The sequence below is a fragment of the Hoplias malabaricus genome, chromosome 18, assembly GCF_029633855.1.
Source record: "Hoplias malabaricus isolate fHopMal1 chromosome 18, fHopMal1.hap1, whole genome shotgun sequence".
Lineage (NCBI taxonomy): Eukaryota > Metazoa > Chordata > Actinopteri > Characiformes > Erythrinidae > Hoplias > Hoplias malabaricus.
The window spans coordinates 17,211,659-17,228,775 of NC_089817.1; the positions used below are offsets into that span (position 1 = coordinate 17,211,659).

Genomic DNA, 17,117 nt, shown 5'->3' on the forward strand with positions numbered 1-17,117 from the left:
CCAAGCTACTGGAATCTTCTCCTCTTTTGATTGTTTTTCAGGATTGCTCTCCCATTTGATCGGCCTGACAGGGACGTGAGGTCAAAAAACCCATTTTCCAAGCTCTGGAATATGAAATATTTTCGATAGGTCCACTGAGACATACCTGCTCTAAAATATATGGGGGAAAAGAAAAGGCCAGGCCAGAAGAGGCATATGAAACACACAGTGTCATGTTGCTCTGAGACAGGACAGACTGCACTGTACTGAAGACAAGGAGAAGGGCTTGTAGAATCCTGAGAAGTAAGAGATCAGTTTATTTGAGAGGTAAAACTAGCTGGGCTCTAATCCATGTCATGTTCACTGTTCAAATCCTAGGTAGTGCTCTGAGTTAAAGCTTGTTCGGACACTCAGGAGATGCTCAAGGGCTTTTTTATGCATTCAAATTTGAGGATTTGTCTTGAAATTTCAAGCAATAATTGACTATACTACAAACTTATACTTTCAGTCCTTGCTCAAAGCTGTTATTGTTGTTGTTCCACATTAGGCTGCTCCCATGAGGGGACAACACATCGGACCTGATCTGAACAGTCAACTTGACGCAGGATAATGCTGGCTACCCTTCCTGAAGCAACCCTCTCATTCCACCCAAGTTTGGGGCTAGCACCTAAAATCTGCCATTTGTTTCCAGCCAGGTTCCTGCATTCTGTATGGACAACGGAGAGAGTTCTTGCTGAAAAACAATTTGAAATTCTGACAAAAAAAAAGATTATTTGAAAACCTTCAAAATCTTTTAGTAACCAACCATCAAATTTAACAACCCATTGAAATCCGGTCAAAATTCTCCTAATATTTCTACTGTTTTTGTAAATGAACAATGATTCAGACATTTCCTATTAGCATGGAACTGGTTTGCTTCCCATTGGTGAACTAAATTGGAACTGTTCAACTATTCTGCACATCAAAATAAATTTGTTCATAAGCCTGTCTGAACACCAAAAACTTCTGAGTTCACCTTTCCATTTCAGCCTTTACGGGCGTGGTCTGTACTAGCAAATAAAAAGTAATAAAATCAGAAAAATTCTGTCTGTGTGTTTTCTTTTCACACTTTTCACAAGCTCTGCAAGACGGCTCAGTACATTGTATCATGTTATCACTCTGCTCTGAACCCACCATAACAAGTGGATAAACCATGACTCTCTTTTGACTCTGTTTATCTCTGGCACTGATTTCAGCCATAAAAATGCAATCCCACAACACGCCCTGCTGATGATGTGTCCTTGGTTCCCAACAAAACTAGTGGAAACGTCGGCCAGTTTGCTGGATAGCACCAAGAATAGGTTCCAAGAATCCGGAAAGTTCTTTTGGTGGAAAAAGGCTATAAGTGCAAACCGATATTAGTAAGAAGAAGCCAGTCTAAAGAGAGAGAGCAAGTCATTATGTGGTACTGTATGCTGTGATGGATTAAACTGTGAAAGATGTACAATTTGTAAATTATTCTTCAGGGATTGTTACGTCTATGGAAATACTGCAAATATGAGTTTAACTCACTTGGACCCGAGAGCTCTGTTATTGAAAAGGACCAGTTGGCAAGAAGTGTTCATTCATATACTTGATTCCTGCTCAGATTCAGAAAATCCAAACCAACTGTCATTCATAGTTTGCTCTTGGTTCTGGTTGTAAATCACAGAAACACAGCTATAAAATATGACTGAGGAGTTTTTAGCTTAGCTCTGGCTTTCTTGAGGCAGTAGCTGTCTTTCAGAACTAAATCTTACACGAGCACGCCAAGATGCCAACAAAAACAAGTTTACCTAAACTGGGCCAAGTGCCTATGAATCAACTCAGCGTGAGGTTTGGAAAAAAGCAGTAAGGCCTTCTTCGCTTTTTCCCATCACACAGAAACCCCAAGCTAATTTACAGCCTCTTAATTATAAAACAAACAGACCATATTTACCCCTTGCCTCAGCAGTCGGTTGGAGAATGGTGGCAAGATGAAGGCATTAAGGTGGGTATTTCTGTTAAGTAGGGGCTAGAGTGATGGGGATGAATTCTGAGGGTTTGATGTTGGCAGGCAGCTGGCAGAACGTTTGTGGCATGGTGACGTGAGTGTGTGTGTGTGTGTGTGTGTGTGTGTGTGCGTGCAGGCACTGGAAAGATGGAGGTCAGGAATCAGACCACCATGGAGAGGATGGGATTACTGGGTGTACTGGACAGGGCATGGGAGGACTACTCTGGGTGCCTGACAGTCTACAGCAGAGAGGAGGGTTAGGACAAACACAATTTACGGAGAAGTGAGTTTATTTGTTTCTGTATACTTTCAGCACAAGAAAACGGAAAACAAGAAGAAACTTTTATATTGGAAAAACATTTAATTTGCAAAGAAATTTCTGTGCACAACCCGGTTAGCTGATATGTGTGACATTTAGATGTGTTTTTTCTTTCATATTTACATAAAAAAAATATCAGATATCGGCACCTACCAGACATCAGCACCCACCAGCCCGAACTGTACATTGTCTAAGCCTTCTGATATGACTATCACCAGAGTTCATTTTGTTAACAGCTATGACAAAAAAATTTCAACCTATTTTTTACAACAAAAACTAAACAAATTAATCACTTGAAGATAAAAACTATGAAAAATATTTGGCACTAAATGTCAGTTTCTTGTTTTTAGGGTCAAGGCGCTCAAAAGAAACGATTGCTTGAGAGTTGAAACTTTTTCAAATCTACGGTGACTTTGGCTTCAGGCTGCTGCTCTCATTGTGAATAGAGACGCTGCTCAAAAGATTGCTTCAATATCAGACTCTTAAAACAACATTGGATATTTCAAGTAATATCTGCTCCATGTCACTGGACTGCAAGCTAGAAAGAGGGTTTTAGGCCAGAAACTGAGAGAATGCATCCCAATTTAAACCACAAACACATTACACTCCTAATTTAAAACACTCTTTCTTTCCCATAATCATGTGACACAGCGGCAGATATAGCAGTGTATGTTCTTTGCGCTGCTTAAAGTTAGCATTCTTAGTGAAGAGGAAGACTCCCAAAGAATTTATTTATTAAGGTGTCTGGGTGTCACTTGTATAAACTGTTGGCCAATGATTCATAAAGTTTGATCTCTTGGTGTCAACAGTGTCTCAATTCGCAAGTGCCTTCTGCAGTTAAAATGTTAAAATTAACTTTAAATATTAAGGTTAAATCAATGCAAAATGTATTTTAAACCAAACTTGTCCATATTCCTTCCACAATTTTGAATAGTGACATGTTTTTGATTGTAATATATCGTTTAAGTTGTTGCATATGAAAATGAATAAATAATAAGCCTAAAATAGAAAAACCTTTAAAAACACAGGACTAAAATCAGGCTAATTGTTATTTTTAGTAATGGACCAAAACTAGACTAAACTCTTTTTAGTTTTTGTGGACTAAAACTATATTAAATCTAACAATGTCATCTCACCTATCAGTGTGTGTGCTTATGCACTTCATGACAGTAAAACTCAATAAACAGAATGGTCCATAACCATGTGATGGAGAAGCTGAAAGGAGCAGAGATTACCAGGACCACAGTGCGGTTGTGAGTCTAATCCAACCCAAGCTTTGGTCTGCTCCTGCGCAAGCCTTAATAGAGTGTCTGATTCAACCTGTTCATTAAATCAATATTCCACATATTATTGCTGGCCATGGGTCTGTAGCCAGCGGTAGCGTTGTAATTAAATTTCACTCAGCTGAGATCTTTAATGGGAACGGCTCACTACATGTTAGAGGCAGAGAGAGTGAGCACTGCTTATTTTGGAGGAGAGAGAGGAGAGTGGTTGGCCATCTTTCCATTCTCAGGCTATAAGTGAATGAGGGGATGTAATGCTTAGGCACATCCTTTAGAATCACAGAGCTGAGAACACTCTTGCGTTGCCTTCAGTACATGTTGGAAATGGAAATGTTTTACAAGATGAGTGAACACTGAGTTGTAATTGCTAGTTGTTAACTATGGGTGAGTGCAGTCACTAGGGAAATATCATAGTGCATCAAACAATAAAGAGAGCTTCAATGTTCACAGTGATAGAACAGAATTTAGCAGTATATTTCAGTCTGGCCTGCCTGGATGTGTGTATGCTGTAAGGAGTTTAAAGGGCCTTCTCCAAACTGAATTATCTAGAAATGGTGTTATCAGGACGACACTTGATTGTGAATGTGAATAAAATGTTATTCAATTAGCTAGAGAAATAACTAGTGATAAGTTTGTTAACTATGATGACAATAAAAACTAGACAAGAAATAAATAAAAATATGACAAAATGTTTAGCATTATTCATCAATGGATAACTAGTAAATGATAATGTGAAAGATAAACGATCGGTTATTTCTGATTTTAAAACAGAAAATCACAAGAAAACTAAAGCAGGAATATGCTCCATCTCTTTGTGTGTCAGGGCAAAGAAACTATTCATCTGGTACTCATTTATGTCAACTGTTGGACAATGATTAACAGAGTTAAAACTCTTGCTACCCATAAAATTTCGCATTGACTACAAAATACTCTTCTTAGCTTATAAATCTCTAAATGGTTTAGGCCTGCAGTATCTTACTGAACTCTTCATATCTTATCGCCCGTCACGTACACTTCGTTTACAGGATGCCCGTCTACTCTTAGTTCCTTGCATTAAGAAAAACACTGCAGGAGGAAAAGCCTTTTCTAACAAAGCTCCTCAACTCTGGAATAGCCTTCCAGTTACAGTTCGGGGCTCAGACACACTCTCAGTTTTTAAATCTAGATTAAAAACCTTCCTTTTCAAACAAGCTTTTGGTTAATCATTCACTTTCAGGTTACTCCTTCTCTACTGGTGTTGGAGCTGGTTTTTATATTATCACTGTTCTGTATTAACCCTGTCATACTACCATAGCTACAGCTTTTTTAGTTAGCTTTCTGGTAACCACCAACATGCTGTCCGTCGCTGGGTTCTCTTGCCTGACCCATGAAAGCTTTTTCGCAGGACAATTTTGCCCGTTCTTTACCATGAACCTACTAACCTATATTTTTATTAAGCTCTATTCCCTTTTTCTGGTTTTCTTTCTCCTTTCTCTCTCATACTTTGAGATGTCCTGCTACTATGCCAGGTGTTGCCCTGATCCAGCCCCTGTGTATCCTGCACAAGATCCTGGCCTTGTCTCATCTACACTATCATGCTTGGCCATGCTGTTTTATCTCAAATTAACTCTGCACCTACTTCTAACTCACACAGAATCACTGACCACCTCCTCCTTCCTCAGTCTCATATATCACTAATATTCTACATTCACATAACTGTAACCCATTCATCTGTCATCGGTTCACTTTTACTTCTGTTCTGTTCTCTGTTGTGTCTCTGGTGTCGACCCAAGGAGGATGGGTTCCCCGTATGAGTCTTGGTTCCTTCCAAGGTTTCTTCCTCGTGTGATGAGGGAGTTTTTCCTTGCCACTGTTGCCCCTGGCTTGCTCATAGGAGGCTTGGACCCGGATCTCTGTAAAGCTGCTTTGTGATGGCTTTTTGTTGTGAAAAGCGCTATATAAATAAAATTTGATTGACTGATTTATTGAAACAACTTGGAGTCTAAAAATGCATGACAAAAATTATATTTTGTTTAGTGGATTAAAAACATATTAAAATATTTTCTGTTTTCTCTAGTAAAACTAGACTAAAAATAACAAGCCTAAGTAAGAGTAAAACTAAAAAACATTTCAGTAAAAAACTATAACTAAAATTATAACAGCTGCCAAAAATAACATTGCAGATAATTTTGTAATTAATTATATATTATTGAAATAAAATTCCCCCTCCTGGGTGTATTACCGCCTTGCGCCCAATGATTCTAGGTAGGCTCTGGACCCACCGCAACCCTGAACTGGATAAGCGGTTACAGATGAATGAATGAATGAATTAATTAAATAAAATTAAAAGTGTGCCAAAATAACAATACATTTCAAGACTAGCCTATTAAGAATTTAAAAAAATGCTCAGGCAGTCTCTGATTCCTCACTGCCTATTGCATATGAAGCTATACGATTGAGAGCAATGAAGCAGGCATTAAGACACTAGAGACTACATACAAATGAAACAATAAAGATTGGGAAAGGCTGAGTGCCTAGACAGGAGGAAGAAAGAGGAACAGTGAGAAAGGGTAACTGAAGAGTGGGGGTGGAGACAGAGCAAGAGAGAGAGAGAGACAACCATGTTGGAAAGGGAAAGGGACACATGCCAGAGAGGGACAGATTGAAATAAAGAGAAAGACTGTCCCATCACCTCTCCTGATTTGCTCCTTTTGTGTGGCTTGAATAGCTTTTAGTTCAAACTCTTTTGACTTTTTGTCTCGCCTTGGAGTAATGCATTTTTTTTCTGGGTTCAGCCTCACCGCTCTGGTCATTCTTCAGCTCTGCACTCTGGAGCTGGAGATTTTGATTGGGGTTGTTGGCAGGCCTGGAGGAAGGGCAGGGTGGGGTGTTTGTTAAAGAAAGGACCCATTTGCCCCATGCTTGCACTCTCTCACACTCTAAAAACAAACCTTTTCGGTTTGGGCAAAAAGCCTGTTACTGTACACAAACTATTTCAAAGCAATCCCAAACAGTGCTGTCTCAACGCAAGTCTAGTTAAAAATATTTGGGCTACGTTTGATCCCGACCAACTGTGCCATTCACTAACAAAAGTCCAGGCCCTCTCACTGTGGCCAGTGTGGAGATGAAAATGTGGAAATGAAAGAAAGCATGTCTGCTTGTTGTTTAATTAATGTCAAATGAACTTGGTTGATTAAAATATATGACCATATGAGTATGAATATGCAATCCTCACAGTATGAGTGACATTGTGTGTGGGTGTAGGCGTTATCATAAGCACATTTGGCCCATGTTCCTTCTAAGTTGTTGATTTAGAAGATGGCGAGAGACAAGCAGCTGCGAAAACAGGATTAGGACGACAGCATCTCCACAAGCTCCCAGTCACCTCAAGACTCGACTTGGACAACTCTCCAGAGATCCACTTTTGTTGGAAGAGTGCATGATAGAATTGTATCCAGATCAAGAAATAAAAAAGAAGAAAGCATAGATCATGGTGTCATTGTGTCACAGTTTTGAACACAGAACAAGAACAAACAGCATGCTGGGAACTCTCCCTGACCTTCTGAAAAGTAAATAAATTGGAAGAACTGTTGAGACTGAGACACAACAATGGAAAAATGAATGGTATCCAGATATCTTGGCCAGCAACTACTCATCAGGAGGTAGGTAAAACATGGCGCTAAACTCAGCACAGGACACTGGGGTGGCAAAATTATCCTTTTCATGACACATTTTGTCTCAATATATAACCATATATTAATGGTTCACCCTTGAGGCTACAAGCACAGTGATTTTTTAAGAGTGTATGGAGTGTAAGTTTTGGGAAACATATTCATTACAACTACAGAAGCTTTTAAGATATCTAAATCCACAAGCTTTAAAATTAAGTTGGTTCTCATTACAGCAGGTTTAGAACTCTACAGTTACTGAGTCAGCAGAGCGTTATTGACTTTGTAACATTATGTGGTCTGCCATTTTGTGGCTGAGTTTCTGTGGTTCCTAAAAACATTCATTCTTGGCAATAATACCACTCGCAGTTGATGATGTGAGGGAAGGGGAAGATATTTATCTAGCAGGGAAGATATTTCACAAACTGACTTTTTGCAATGGTGGTAATCCTTCTAGAGTAGGATGAAATTACCCGTTCATTTATAACTGTTTGTAAAGCCAGAGTGCATGGATGCTTTATGCTTGTGGCACTGGGACTAAATGAAACTTGAATTCATTTATTAGGTGCTGTCCCAATACATTTGTCCATTTGTATCTGGCTGTTAACCTTTACATTGCCCTTGAGTTTGTAAAGGTGGATACTGTTCTGGAATCCTTGACTTTCAAAGGAATGGCATATGAATCACAGGAATATCCTGACAGAGCTGCCTTCCATTGAGATGCTGCTAACACTAAAGCACGAATCCTCAAGAGCATGTCCCGGATTGTCTGTAAGCCTCTGAGCAGATGTTGGAATCAGCCACCTGCTGTCAGGATGTAGAGTCCTGCATTCTATCTTTTTATCAGTGCGTGCCTAAGATCATATTGACCAAATCTGACAAGGTGGGAATGTTAGCGCCAGTCCTGTCATCTCTAAACTCCTAGACCACCTGCTGGGTCGTGTAGCCATCCTTTTAGCATCTTCTCTTAAACCCAAGAGATTGCACAAATTTGCACCAATCTGCCAAATAATGTCATGGAACTGTATCACCATGGACCACCATTACCCAGTGGACCTCCTGGTGCTATGGCCAGTAAGGAATACTGACACAACAGATGTTCCTTCATGAGTGCTAAATAACATTACACAAGGGAGATACAGCTAAAACATATCTGGGCTATTCATCTAAGAGCAACTAGTGTGGGAACAAAACCAAGATTTTTGAGAACTTGGGAAAGCCTGTTAAACAAAATCAATAAACCAAGGACAAAATAAACGAAAAACATTGAAAGTAAGAACAAACGTCTTGAAAATATTATCACAGAAACATACAGGTGTCAACTCTGGAATTCAAGCATAATAGAGAGTAATAAGCTTTTCCTTGACTTTCTCTTTCATCACTGTCCAACTATTGTTCCGCATATTGGAGAAGACTTTGAACTACAACGGCAGCAATGCAGGAAATGCATTGTATGTATGGAGCAAGTGGGAGGTTTTCCGTATTGGGATTTTCTTGTTTATCCTTTCGACCAATCAGCAGATTGCAGATTTAACATTTCATACAATGGGCCAGGAAATCCGCTCACTCATACCCAGGCCAAGGGTCTCAATCTGGTTTCCACAGAGAACAGGAATATTCAGCATTGTAGATGCCACTGTATATAGCGTGGCATCAATCTCATTTCGAATTAATGCACCACTGACTGATGCACCGAGGCAGGACCTGTATGTACATATCAGTTCACTAAATTAGGGAGTAATAGTGTATCTTTGTAATAAAATTCCAAGCTGAACTGAAAAATGCTAGAAAAACAAGAGAAGGGGAGAACACTCTGTGCCATATGGTTGTAAGCATTTGACTTAATGAGGCATACCACCACCCCCTGATCCACAGAGTCCAGCTATCTGCCAATATTTGAGATGTTTGGATTGTGAATAATCAAAGTAAACACTAACCAATGGCTCTGCTTCTGAAGTGTTTCTTTTAGTGAATCAAGTAATTGTTTTGGCTTCATGGGAATAGAGTTTACAGAGTACAATCTTTCAGCATAGGTCTGTGTGCCAATGATTGGAGGAGTGTATTTATACATTTTTCCAAGGAGCAAACAGTCCACATATTATAATAATTAATACAGAAATATTCAATACCATGCCTGCCAGCCAAAACATGCAACTGGTGCATGCATCTTGTTTCGGGACCTATTCAACCCTCTCTTAGACTAAGTACAAAAAGCTTTTGTGTTTTTGTGCTTTATGCTATAGTCCGTGTGAGCAGGTAGCCGCAGTCTGGCTCATATTTCCGGTGGGTGCATTTCAGAGTGACCCCACCGGGGGCCAGGTCTTGCATTACAGGAAACTGTCCCCAGGTAGCTTCCTCCGCTAGCGTCGGCCCAGATGTGTTCCACCCCTGGATTTATTAAACCCGATTAGTATTTCCATATGGATTCAGGAAAAATATTACTTAACACCATGGAGCACATGATTGCTGAGACAGGTGGAGACATGGCTGAAATTTACTACAGTATAATGTGGGGAACGGCACTGGATATATCTGCACCTGCACATGTACACACACACACACACACACACACACACACACACACACACACACACACTCACACTTACACATACAGACAGTATTGAGAGGGCTGCTGAGTGAAGAGACTGATAACATCAGTCTGGAACCCTCCCCAACGTTACCCCCCTTCACCCCACATGTCTAATATCTAGTGTATAAATAAGCAAGCTCCAGTTCCATTTCAGTATGATTTGTTTTCGAACACTGGTGAATAGATCTGAGATGAGCCGGGAGAAAGTCTGCCAAGGCACGATTCACGCAGAAAAAGATTCCTCTCCGGCGTGGTGAGGAGTTGATAAACACAAGTGCTCCTTGCCTCAAATGTGAAAGTATTCAAAAAGCTATGAAAAATGCTAAAGACGCTGTCAAGTTTGTTTCATTTTTAGCCTGCATATTGAAAAAGGCTGCATTTGTCACTCATTTGTTTGGAGATCATACATGATGGTCTGGAACCCAAAGTGCACCCTTATTCTTAAGTCATCACAGCTAACATCAACAGGCAGATGATTGAATGCGGACAAGAGGAAGCTGACCCCTAAAGATAAGTCAAAACAGAGTGAAAGGAACCACGCTGAGCATCCTGACCTGGGACTTGATCTTCCTTAGCCAACACACTGAACTTCAATCATTACTGAACCCAAAACAGTGAGTTCAACCAGCGTCAAACTAACTCCCTGCAGTAGACACTCGACAGAGCGTAGAAAACTCTAGCACACGCATATAGAGGGGTCATATTTAGCCCAGCACGCCATCATAGACCCTCCTCTGAATACGGTCTTGTTGTCATACTAAACTCATAGTTTCCACAAGACAGAGCAGGATAACATACTGAGAACCGGAGACTACGGACTTCATGAGAAATTACTCTGGGGACAAGACCAAAAATATAAATAAAGAACAGTCTTTTCTTTCACTGTCGATACAACACCAAAATATGTTGCAGATAAAGACTGTTCCAACAGATGAGGGAGTGAATGGACCATAAATGTAATTCCACTTATATAAATCATAACTTCTGTAACTTATGGTACACATGAGTTAATGGTTTACTTGCTGCTTATAGTCTCGCAAGGCCAGGGAGAATCTCATAAGGAGACAAAAATCTGAAGTTAACACATATGGTACGTTTTCACTCTATAGTACATACTGTACTCAACCCTCAGCTCTACTCACTTGGTATGTAGTCAGGTTTCCACCAAAAATCTCCACCAAAACACCTGTGGCTTTTTGTCTACTAATCATGTATTTTTAGGTGTTGTTGTTTTTTTGGAATTGAACACAGTTCCGCACCGCCAGTTCAGACAGATCAGTAAAGTATTGTTACTCCTTGCTGCACATTTCAGCTCTCCGTGGACTCTTACTTTGGCCACCAATCCAAGGAGCATTTCCATCCATCCATCCATTATCTGTAACCGCTTGTCCAATTTAGGGTCGCGGGGGGTCCAGAGCCTACCTGGAATCATCGGGCGCAAGGCAGGAATACACCCTGGAGGGGACGCCAGTCCTTCACAGGGCAACACAGACACACACACATTCACTCACACACTCACACCTACGGACACTTTCAAGTCGCCAATCCACCTGCAACGTGTGTTTTTGGACTGTGGGAGGAAACCGGAGCACCCGGAGGAAACCCACGCGGACACGGGGAGAACACACCAACTCCTCACAGACAGTCACCCGGAGCTGGAATCGAACCCACAACCTCCAGGCCCCTGGAGCTGTGTGACTGCGACACTACCTGCTGCACCACCGTGCCGCCCAAGGAGCATTTCAACATCTTCAAAACCACTTGGTACATTATTAAAAGAATCTACTGTGAGTTGGGTAAAAACAAATGTGACTTCTACTGCAGCTTGGATATTTATAGATGCCTAGTTTGTTACTTGAAGTCTGTATTTCATGTTAATTGACAAGTCTCTCTGGCCAATCGGTGCTCTGCAATGTTTACAAATTACATTTAGTCCCTATTCAGATCTCTTGGAGCCAGGAGTGAGCAAGGACTAAAAAAATACCCAGTTTCAAGTACCAAATGGAAAAGCAAAAGAGTTGAGTAGGCCCAAGTAAAGGAAAGTAGGGACCTTGCAGTGGAAAAGTATCAGTATTTCCCTTCTATTCCACTAGCCTATGTCACTAACACACAGACTAGACTCGAAAACCCAAATACTTAGCTAGCGAAACAATATCAGTACACAGAATAGTTTTGACTTGCAAATGGTATTTTTTTTACAGCATCTATTTTCTCTGAACATATAACACTCTGAACATATAACACAGACCTACATACTTATCTGAAGGGACATTTCTGCTATTTTAGTTTACATTGCATAAATTTGCTGATGGCAAGGTTTTGATCATCAGAAACTGTTTACACAAGCACCATCACCCACACATTGAACTGAACTGGTTTTAAAATATCACATTCAGTTTGTTCCCACCTTTAAAAGCTGCACCCCACCAATATTTACTCTGATATTTTTTACGATTTTCCCCATGACATGAACACTGGACATCTGGCCACTTTTATAATGTAGGCATTATATATTGACATTTTAATCCATTCATAATTTCCAAGCCTCAGTGGAATAAAAGAAAAATCAGTTCACACAGGAAAGAGAGAAGAAACAACTTTTAAATATCTAGGTCAAGCTTAGTAAGAGTAGAGCGATCACTGAACGCCAACTTCTGTCTCCCCGTGGATCATGAACCACAGCCGGTTTGGCACTTTTTATGCCAGTGTGTGGAGCACAATGTAGCTTGCTGCATTGGTGCTATGGCTAAAACAATCTCATCTTGTGGATTGTCAGTGTGTCCTGATTTGTTCCATTGAGGTTTTGAGAAATTTGGTGAAACGAATAAAATTCCATTCTAGAAAAATGGAAAACCAAAAGTGGTGGCATGTGGCATGAATGAGTTTTAAAAATGGTGTCAACTAACAATAACTGGCAAGAAATAGTTTTACACACACAAAAAAAACACCAGATTTTATAGATGGCTGACATTTTAACATTAGTGATTTAGAACCAAAACCTTCTGACAAAGCACCAAACAATAGTACAACATATATAGTTCTAGAAACTGATAGATCTGTATTATACAAATGATGCATTTGTCTCAATTTCTGTCCTGTTTTGTTTCAAATCTGTATTTTTAGAGTGCTAGCTTTATGCGTTCATTTCTGATCTCCTTATAGGGAACTCACATTCCAAATTATTCTGATCACTGACCAACCACTTTCTCCAAATATAACTTAAATGAACCTGCAACAATGTGAAATTCCAGTATTTATCTAAACTATTTTTTCTGGAGGGTGTATTTTAGCACAGATGCTTCAGTTGGAACCATATGATCTTTCAGACTTTTGAAGATTGTGGTTCAGAAGGAAAGAAGGAAAGCAAAAAAAGAAAACATGCCCCAGTTTTATTTTTTTACTTTCCTGTTGTACAGAGGCAACAACAACTTGAAGAATTAGACAGCCAAAATGAAGCATGGTTGCTGAGTTCATGGCACTGGTCTTACGTAAACATTTAAAAAACACAGTGTAATTGCTATCAGCCAAGCAATACTTGCTTAGCTGGTCTGTATTTAGAAACAACATCTGCAAAATACAGTATTGTATTTTGTAGGCATAGGCAGCTTTCATAAGCACAGTATAACTATTACATAAACTAAGATTTAAAAAAAAATGTTTTGGAGGCTGTGTGTGCAACCAACAGTTTGCTCTGATCCCTACCTCAAGGAAGCAGGTACCAGCAGCTGTGTTCTCTTTGATGGACACATTGTAGAAGCTGCTCCCAAAGACTGGCTCATTGTCATTAATATCCTGTAGGCTGATTTCCACCAGGGCAGTGGAGGACAAGGGGGGCTTCCCTCCATCCGTAGCTACCACCTTGATACTGGGCTTTGGGTATGTCTCATAATCCAGCTGGGTAGCCGTAGTGATGATCCCTGTCACAGGGTCAATGGTAAACCAATCAGAATGTGTGCCCTTGTCAGGTAAGATGCTATAGCGAACCTCACCATTGGGGCCTTGGTCTTTGTCTCTGGCTGTCACCTGTAGCACAAAGCTACCGGGATACACCACCTCTGGTATAGTCTGCTTGTACGCCTGCTGGTCAAACAAAGGAGGGTTATCGTTGATGTCTGTGACTTGAATTGTGAAGGATGACTCAGCTCGGAGTGGTGGGGTTCCAGAGTCCGTTGCCATGACACGAAGCTCGTACGAGTCTCTCTCTTCACGATCCAGAACCTGGTCCACATAGATGAGGTAGATGATGCTGTCCTTGGTTGTAAGGGCGAATTTACCATCCCCGCCTTCCAGTGAGACATTGACATTGGAATATTCGCCATAATCAGGGTCTGAGACTGAGATGCGGGCAACATACTGGCCAGGCTGAGCACCCTCAGATATTCGTGGAGATCCATCCTCACTGAGGAAGATTATGGTCATGGTGGGCTGGTTGTCATTATAGTCTCGGACATGAATAGTGACGAAGGCGTTGGTGATCTCTGGATGGCTGGCATTGTCTCTTGCCTGAACTACTAGCTCATGAACCTTCCTCACTTCGTAGTCCAAAGGCTTGTTAAGGGTGATGATTCCAGAACGAGGGTCGATGACAAAGTATCTGTCTGGGTCACTTTGTCGACGGTTGATCTCATAAAGCACAAGACCATTGTCACCTTCATCTGCATCTGAGGCGAACACTTGGAGGATGTTACTGCCCTGGGACAAGCTTTCCGAGATGATGGCATGGTATCGGCTCTGATTAAAAACAGGGGCGTGGTCATTTATATCCTGCACAGTAACATCAAGGGTCATCTGGCCAGTTTTTTTAGGTGATCCCCCATCAAATGCCTCCAAAACCAGAGAGTACGAAGCCCTCTTTTCCCGGTCTAAGATGCCATTGACCACTAGGTCAAGGTAAAGGACTTTGTTTGCTGCTCTCTTGGTCTCCAGTTTGAACACTTGGCCTACATTGCCTTCTTTGATGAGATATCCCTGGGTGGTGAGCTGGTCTTTGTCTGCATCAGTGGCTGGCTCCAGGGAAAACTTGGTCCCAACTGCTGTCTGTTCAGGGATCTTCAGAGAGGCCTTCTTCTTGGGGAAAACCGGCGCATGATCGTTGATATCATTCACTGTGATGGACACCTCCACTGTAAGGCCGGTCATGGTGACTGCTATAAAGCTATAGTGATCTCTCTCCTCGCGGTCCAGTTGCCGAGCGGTCTTGATGATGCCTGTGGTCTCGTCAATTTGGAGATCACTCCCGACACCAGTGCCTTCATGGTCAGAGATGAAGTAGAGTGATGCAGTTTCCCCCGGCGGTAATCCAGTACTAATGTCACCCACTATTGTCCCCGCAGGCTGCTCTTCATCCAGCTGCAGCTCTAGAACGCCTGGCGTGGCATTTGCATTGACAATCACTTTTGACAATTCCAAAATCAAAAACAAAAATATCATCCTCAGTAACATCCTCAGCCTCCAGCTTCCCTGCTTATAAAGTTGGCTATATATGCTTTCCCCAGGGCCTTTGAATAACGTCATCGCAGAACAGTTCTCTTACACCTGCAAGAAAAAGAGGAGATAGAACAGATCGTCAAAAACCAAGGACCATGACGTTCTTTAAATGCAGGCTTATGTCAAACTCCACCACTGCAGTCAATAAGGGGATGGAATGCAAGAAAGAGGTCTGGTGTGGATCATTCTGCCTTTTCTTTAAAGAGGAGAGGCGACGAAAGGCTTTGGCCTAGCTAGGACCTTAAGACTGTAAGACTGCAAGCTCTCCTCTGTGTATCCTAACCACAACTCTTCTCAAAACATAACACAATCCTCACGCATATCACACACATGGCATACTCTTTTATACTTAATCTGTTAAGCTTTCTCAGGAATGCATTAGGATTTGGTAACAACACTACCTAATATCAAGTGTTTTATAACTGCCCTAGTTATCAAGCCAAGCAGTTTCAATTTCCAATAACCTGTTTAGCTTTGACAGAAATTCACTATACATTGCTAAACAGAATAGTCTGTGTGGTATTAATGAAGACTAAAGCATTTTTAGGAAGATGATTAACTGGACTTTCAGTAGTTTGTGTGTATATTCAGTTGAGTGGGTAGTATAACAGCAGTGCATGACAGGAATGTGGCATAGATTTAATGATGTTTAAAGTGCTGAGCACAAGGCAGTAGGGTAAGACTTATTCATTTGACTCCTCATGCTGCTGTTTATATAAGGAACGTCCACTGAGTATGGTCAGTGCAACTCCAAAAATAAGGCTGAAAAACATGGTACTTAAATGAAATTTGGTTGTGGACACTTTTCCAAGATGAAGAGAAAGGGAGAGAGAAACAACACAAAAAGTAAGACAATATTCTAAGCAGTGAGCGCGCACTCAACTCCTGTCACATCTGGGAATGCAGAACACTGAGAGCCACAGGTGGCCAGACTTACAGATGCTATTTCATCCAGAAAAAAAAAACACCAGAGAGACTAGCTGGTTGTACAGCTTTGGCTGGAAGTGAAAAACCTCAGAGTTCCGCCTGCTTTTTCTATGCTGGGGACACTAGCTACTTGTTTGTGAAAGTGGGGGTTTCTTCAAACTGTGCTGGCTATGCAACATTGACTATCATCACAGACTGTATTTTAGCTGGATTATAGCTGCAATTTGTTCTTGTCAGGACTCTTTTAGAAAGTATCTTTCCATAAGCCACAGAGACCCTAAAGGGAATAAATGAAGACCTGAATTTGGGTTAAATTAGATTTTTTGTTCTTTTACATTAGACCTGACCACAAAGTTTCAGCTCTGAAGCATCACACATGGCCCCAATTTTATACTCCCTCTAGTGGCAAGGAGTGATTTAGATAGGTTAAAGAGCAATAGAGTGATTTTCAAAGAGAAAGAAAACCACATTGTGTGCATCATTTTACTTGGCATGTTAGGACATTAATGTTCATCAGATGTTAATCTAAATATACTGTGCATACAGTAATGTGCAAAAGTCAGAGACCAATTTCTATTTTCATTAGCGTTTCCAGAGTTCCTGGATGTGAAATGTGGATTTGAAACAGTATATGAGAGGGATTGCATGAACATTTTATACACAGATAAGTCTAAATTTGTATTGCCTAGATCATGAGAGGCAGAAATTTTTCAGACTGCAACATTTTTAACTTATGCACTCTATGGTGTGTCTGTTGTAAAAAGATTATATCTGTCTGTCTGTCTGTCTCTCTCTCTCTCTCTGTGTGTGCGTGTGTGGGTGTCTGTGCATGTTTGTGAATGTGTGTCTCATGGTTAATGTTACATATGATCAA

At 40.8% G+C, this 17,117-nt stretch overlaps 1 protein-coding gene across 1 annotated transcript in view; it reads right to left on the reverse strand.

Annotated features, from left to right (window-relative positions):
* The window catches only part of LOC136675189 (protocadherin-16-like), a 143,867-nt gene that overhangs the window by 116,773 nt on the left and 9,977 nt on the right, over positions 1-17,117 (reverse strand). The window contains exon 2 of the mRNA XM_066651616.1: positions 13,532-15,364. Within this exon, the coding sequence (XP_066507713.1) occupies positions 13,532-15,343 (1,812 nt within the window). The 5' untranslated portion in view covers positions 15,344-15,364. The remainder of the gene's footprint in view (positions 1-13,531; positions 15,365-17,117) is intronic.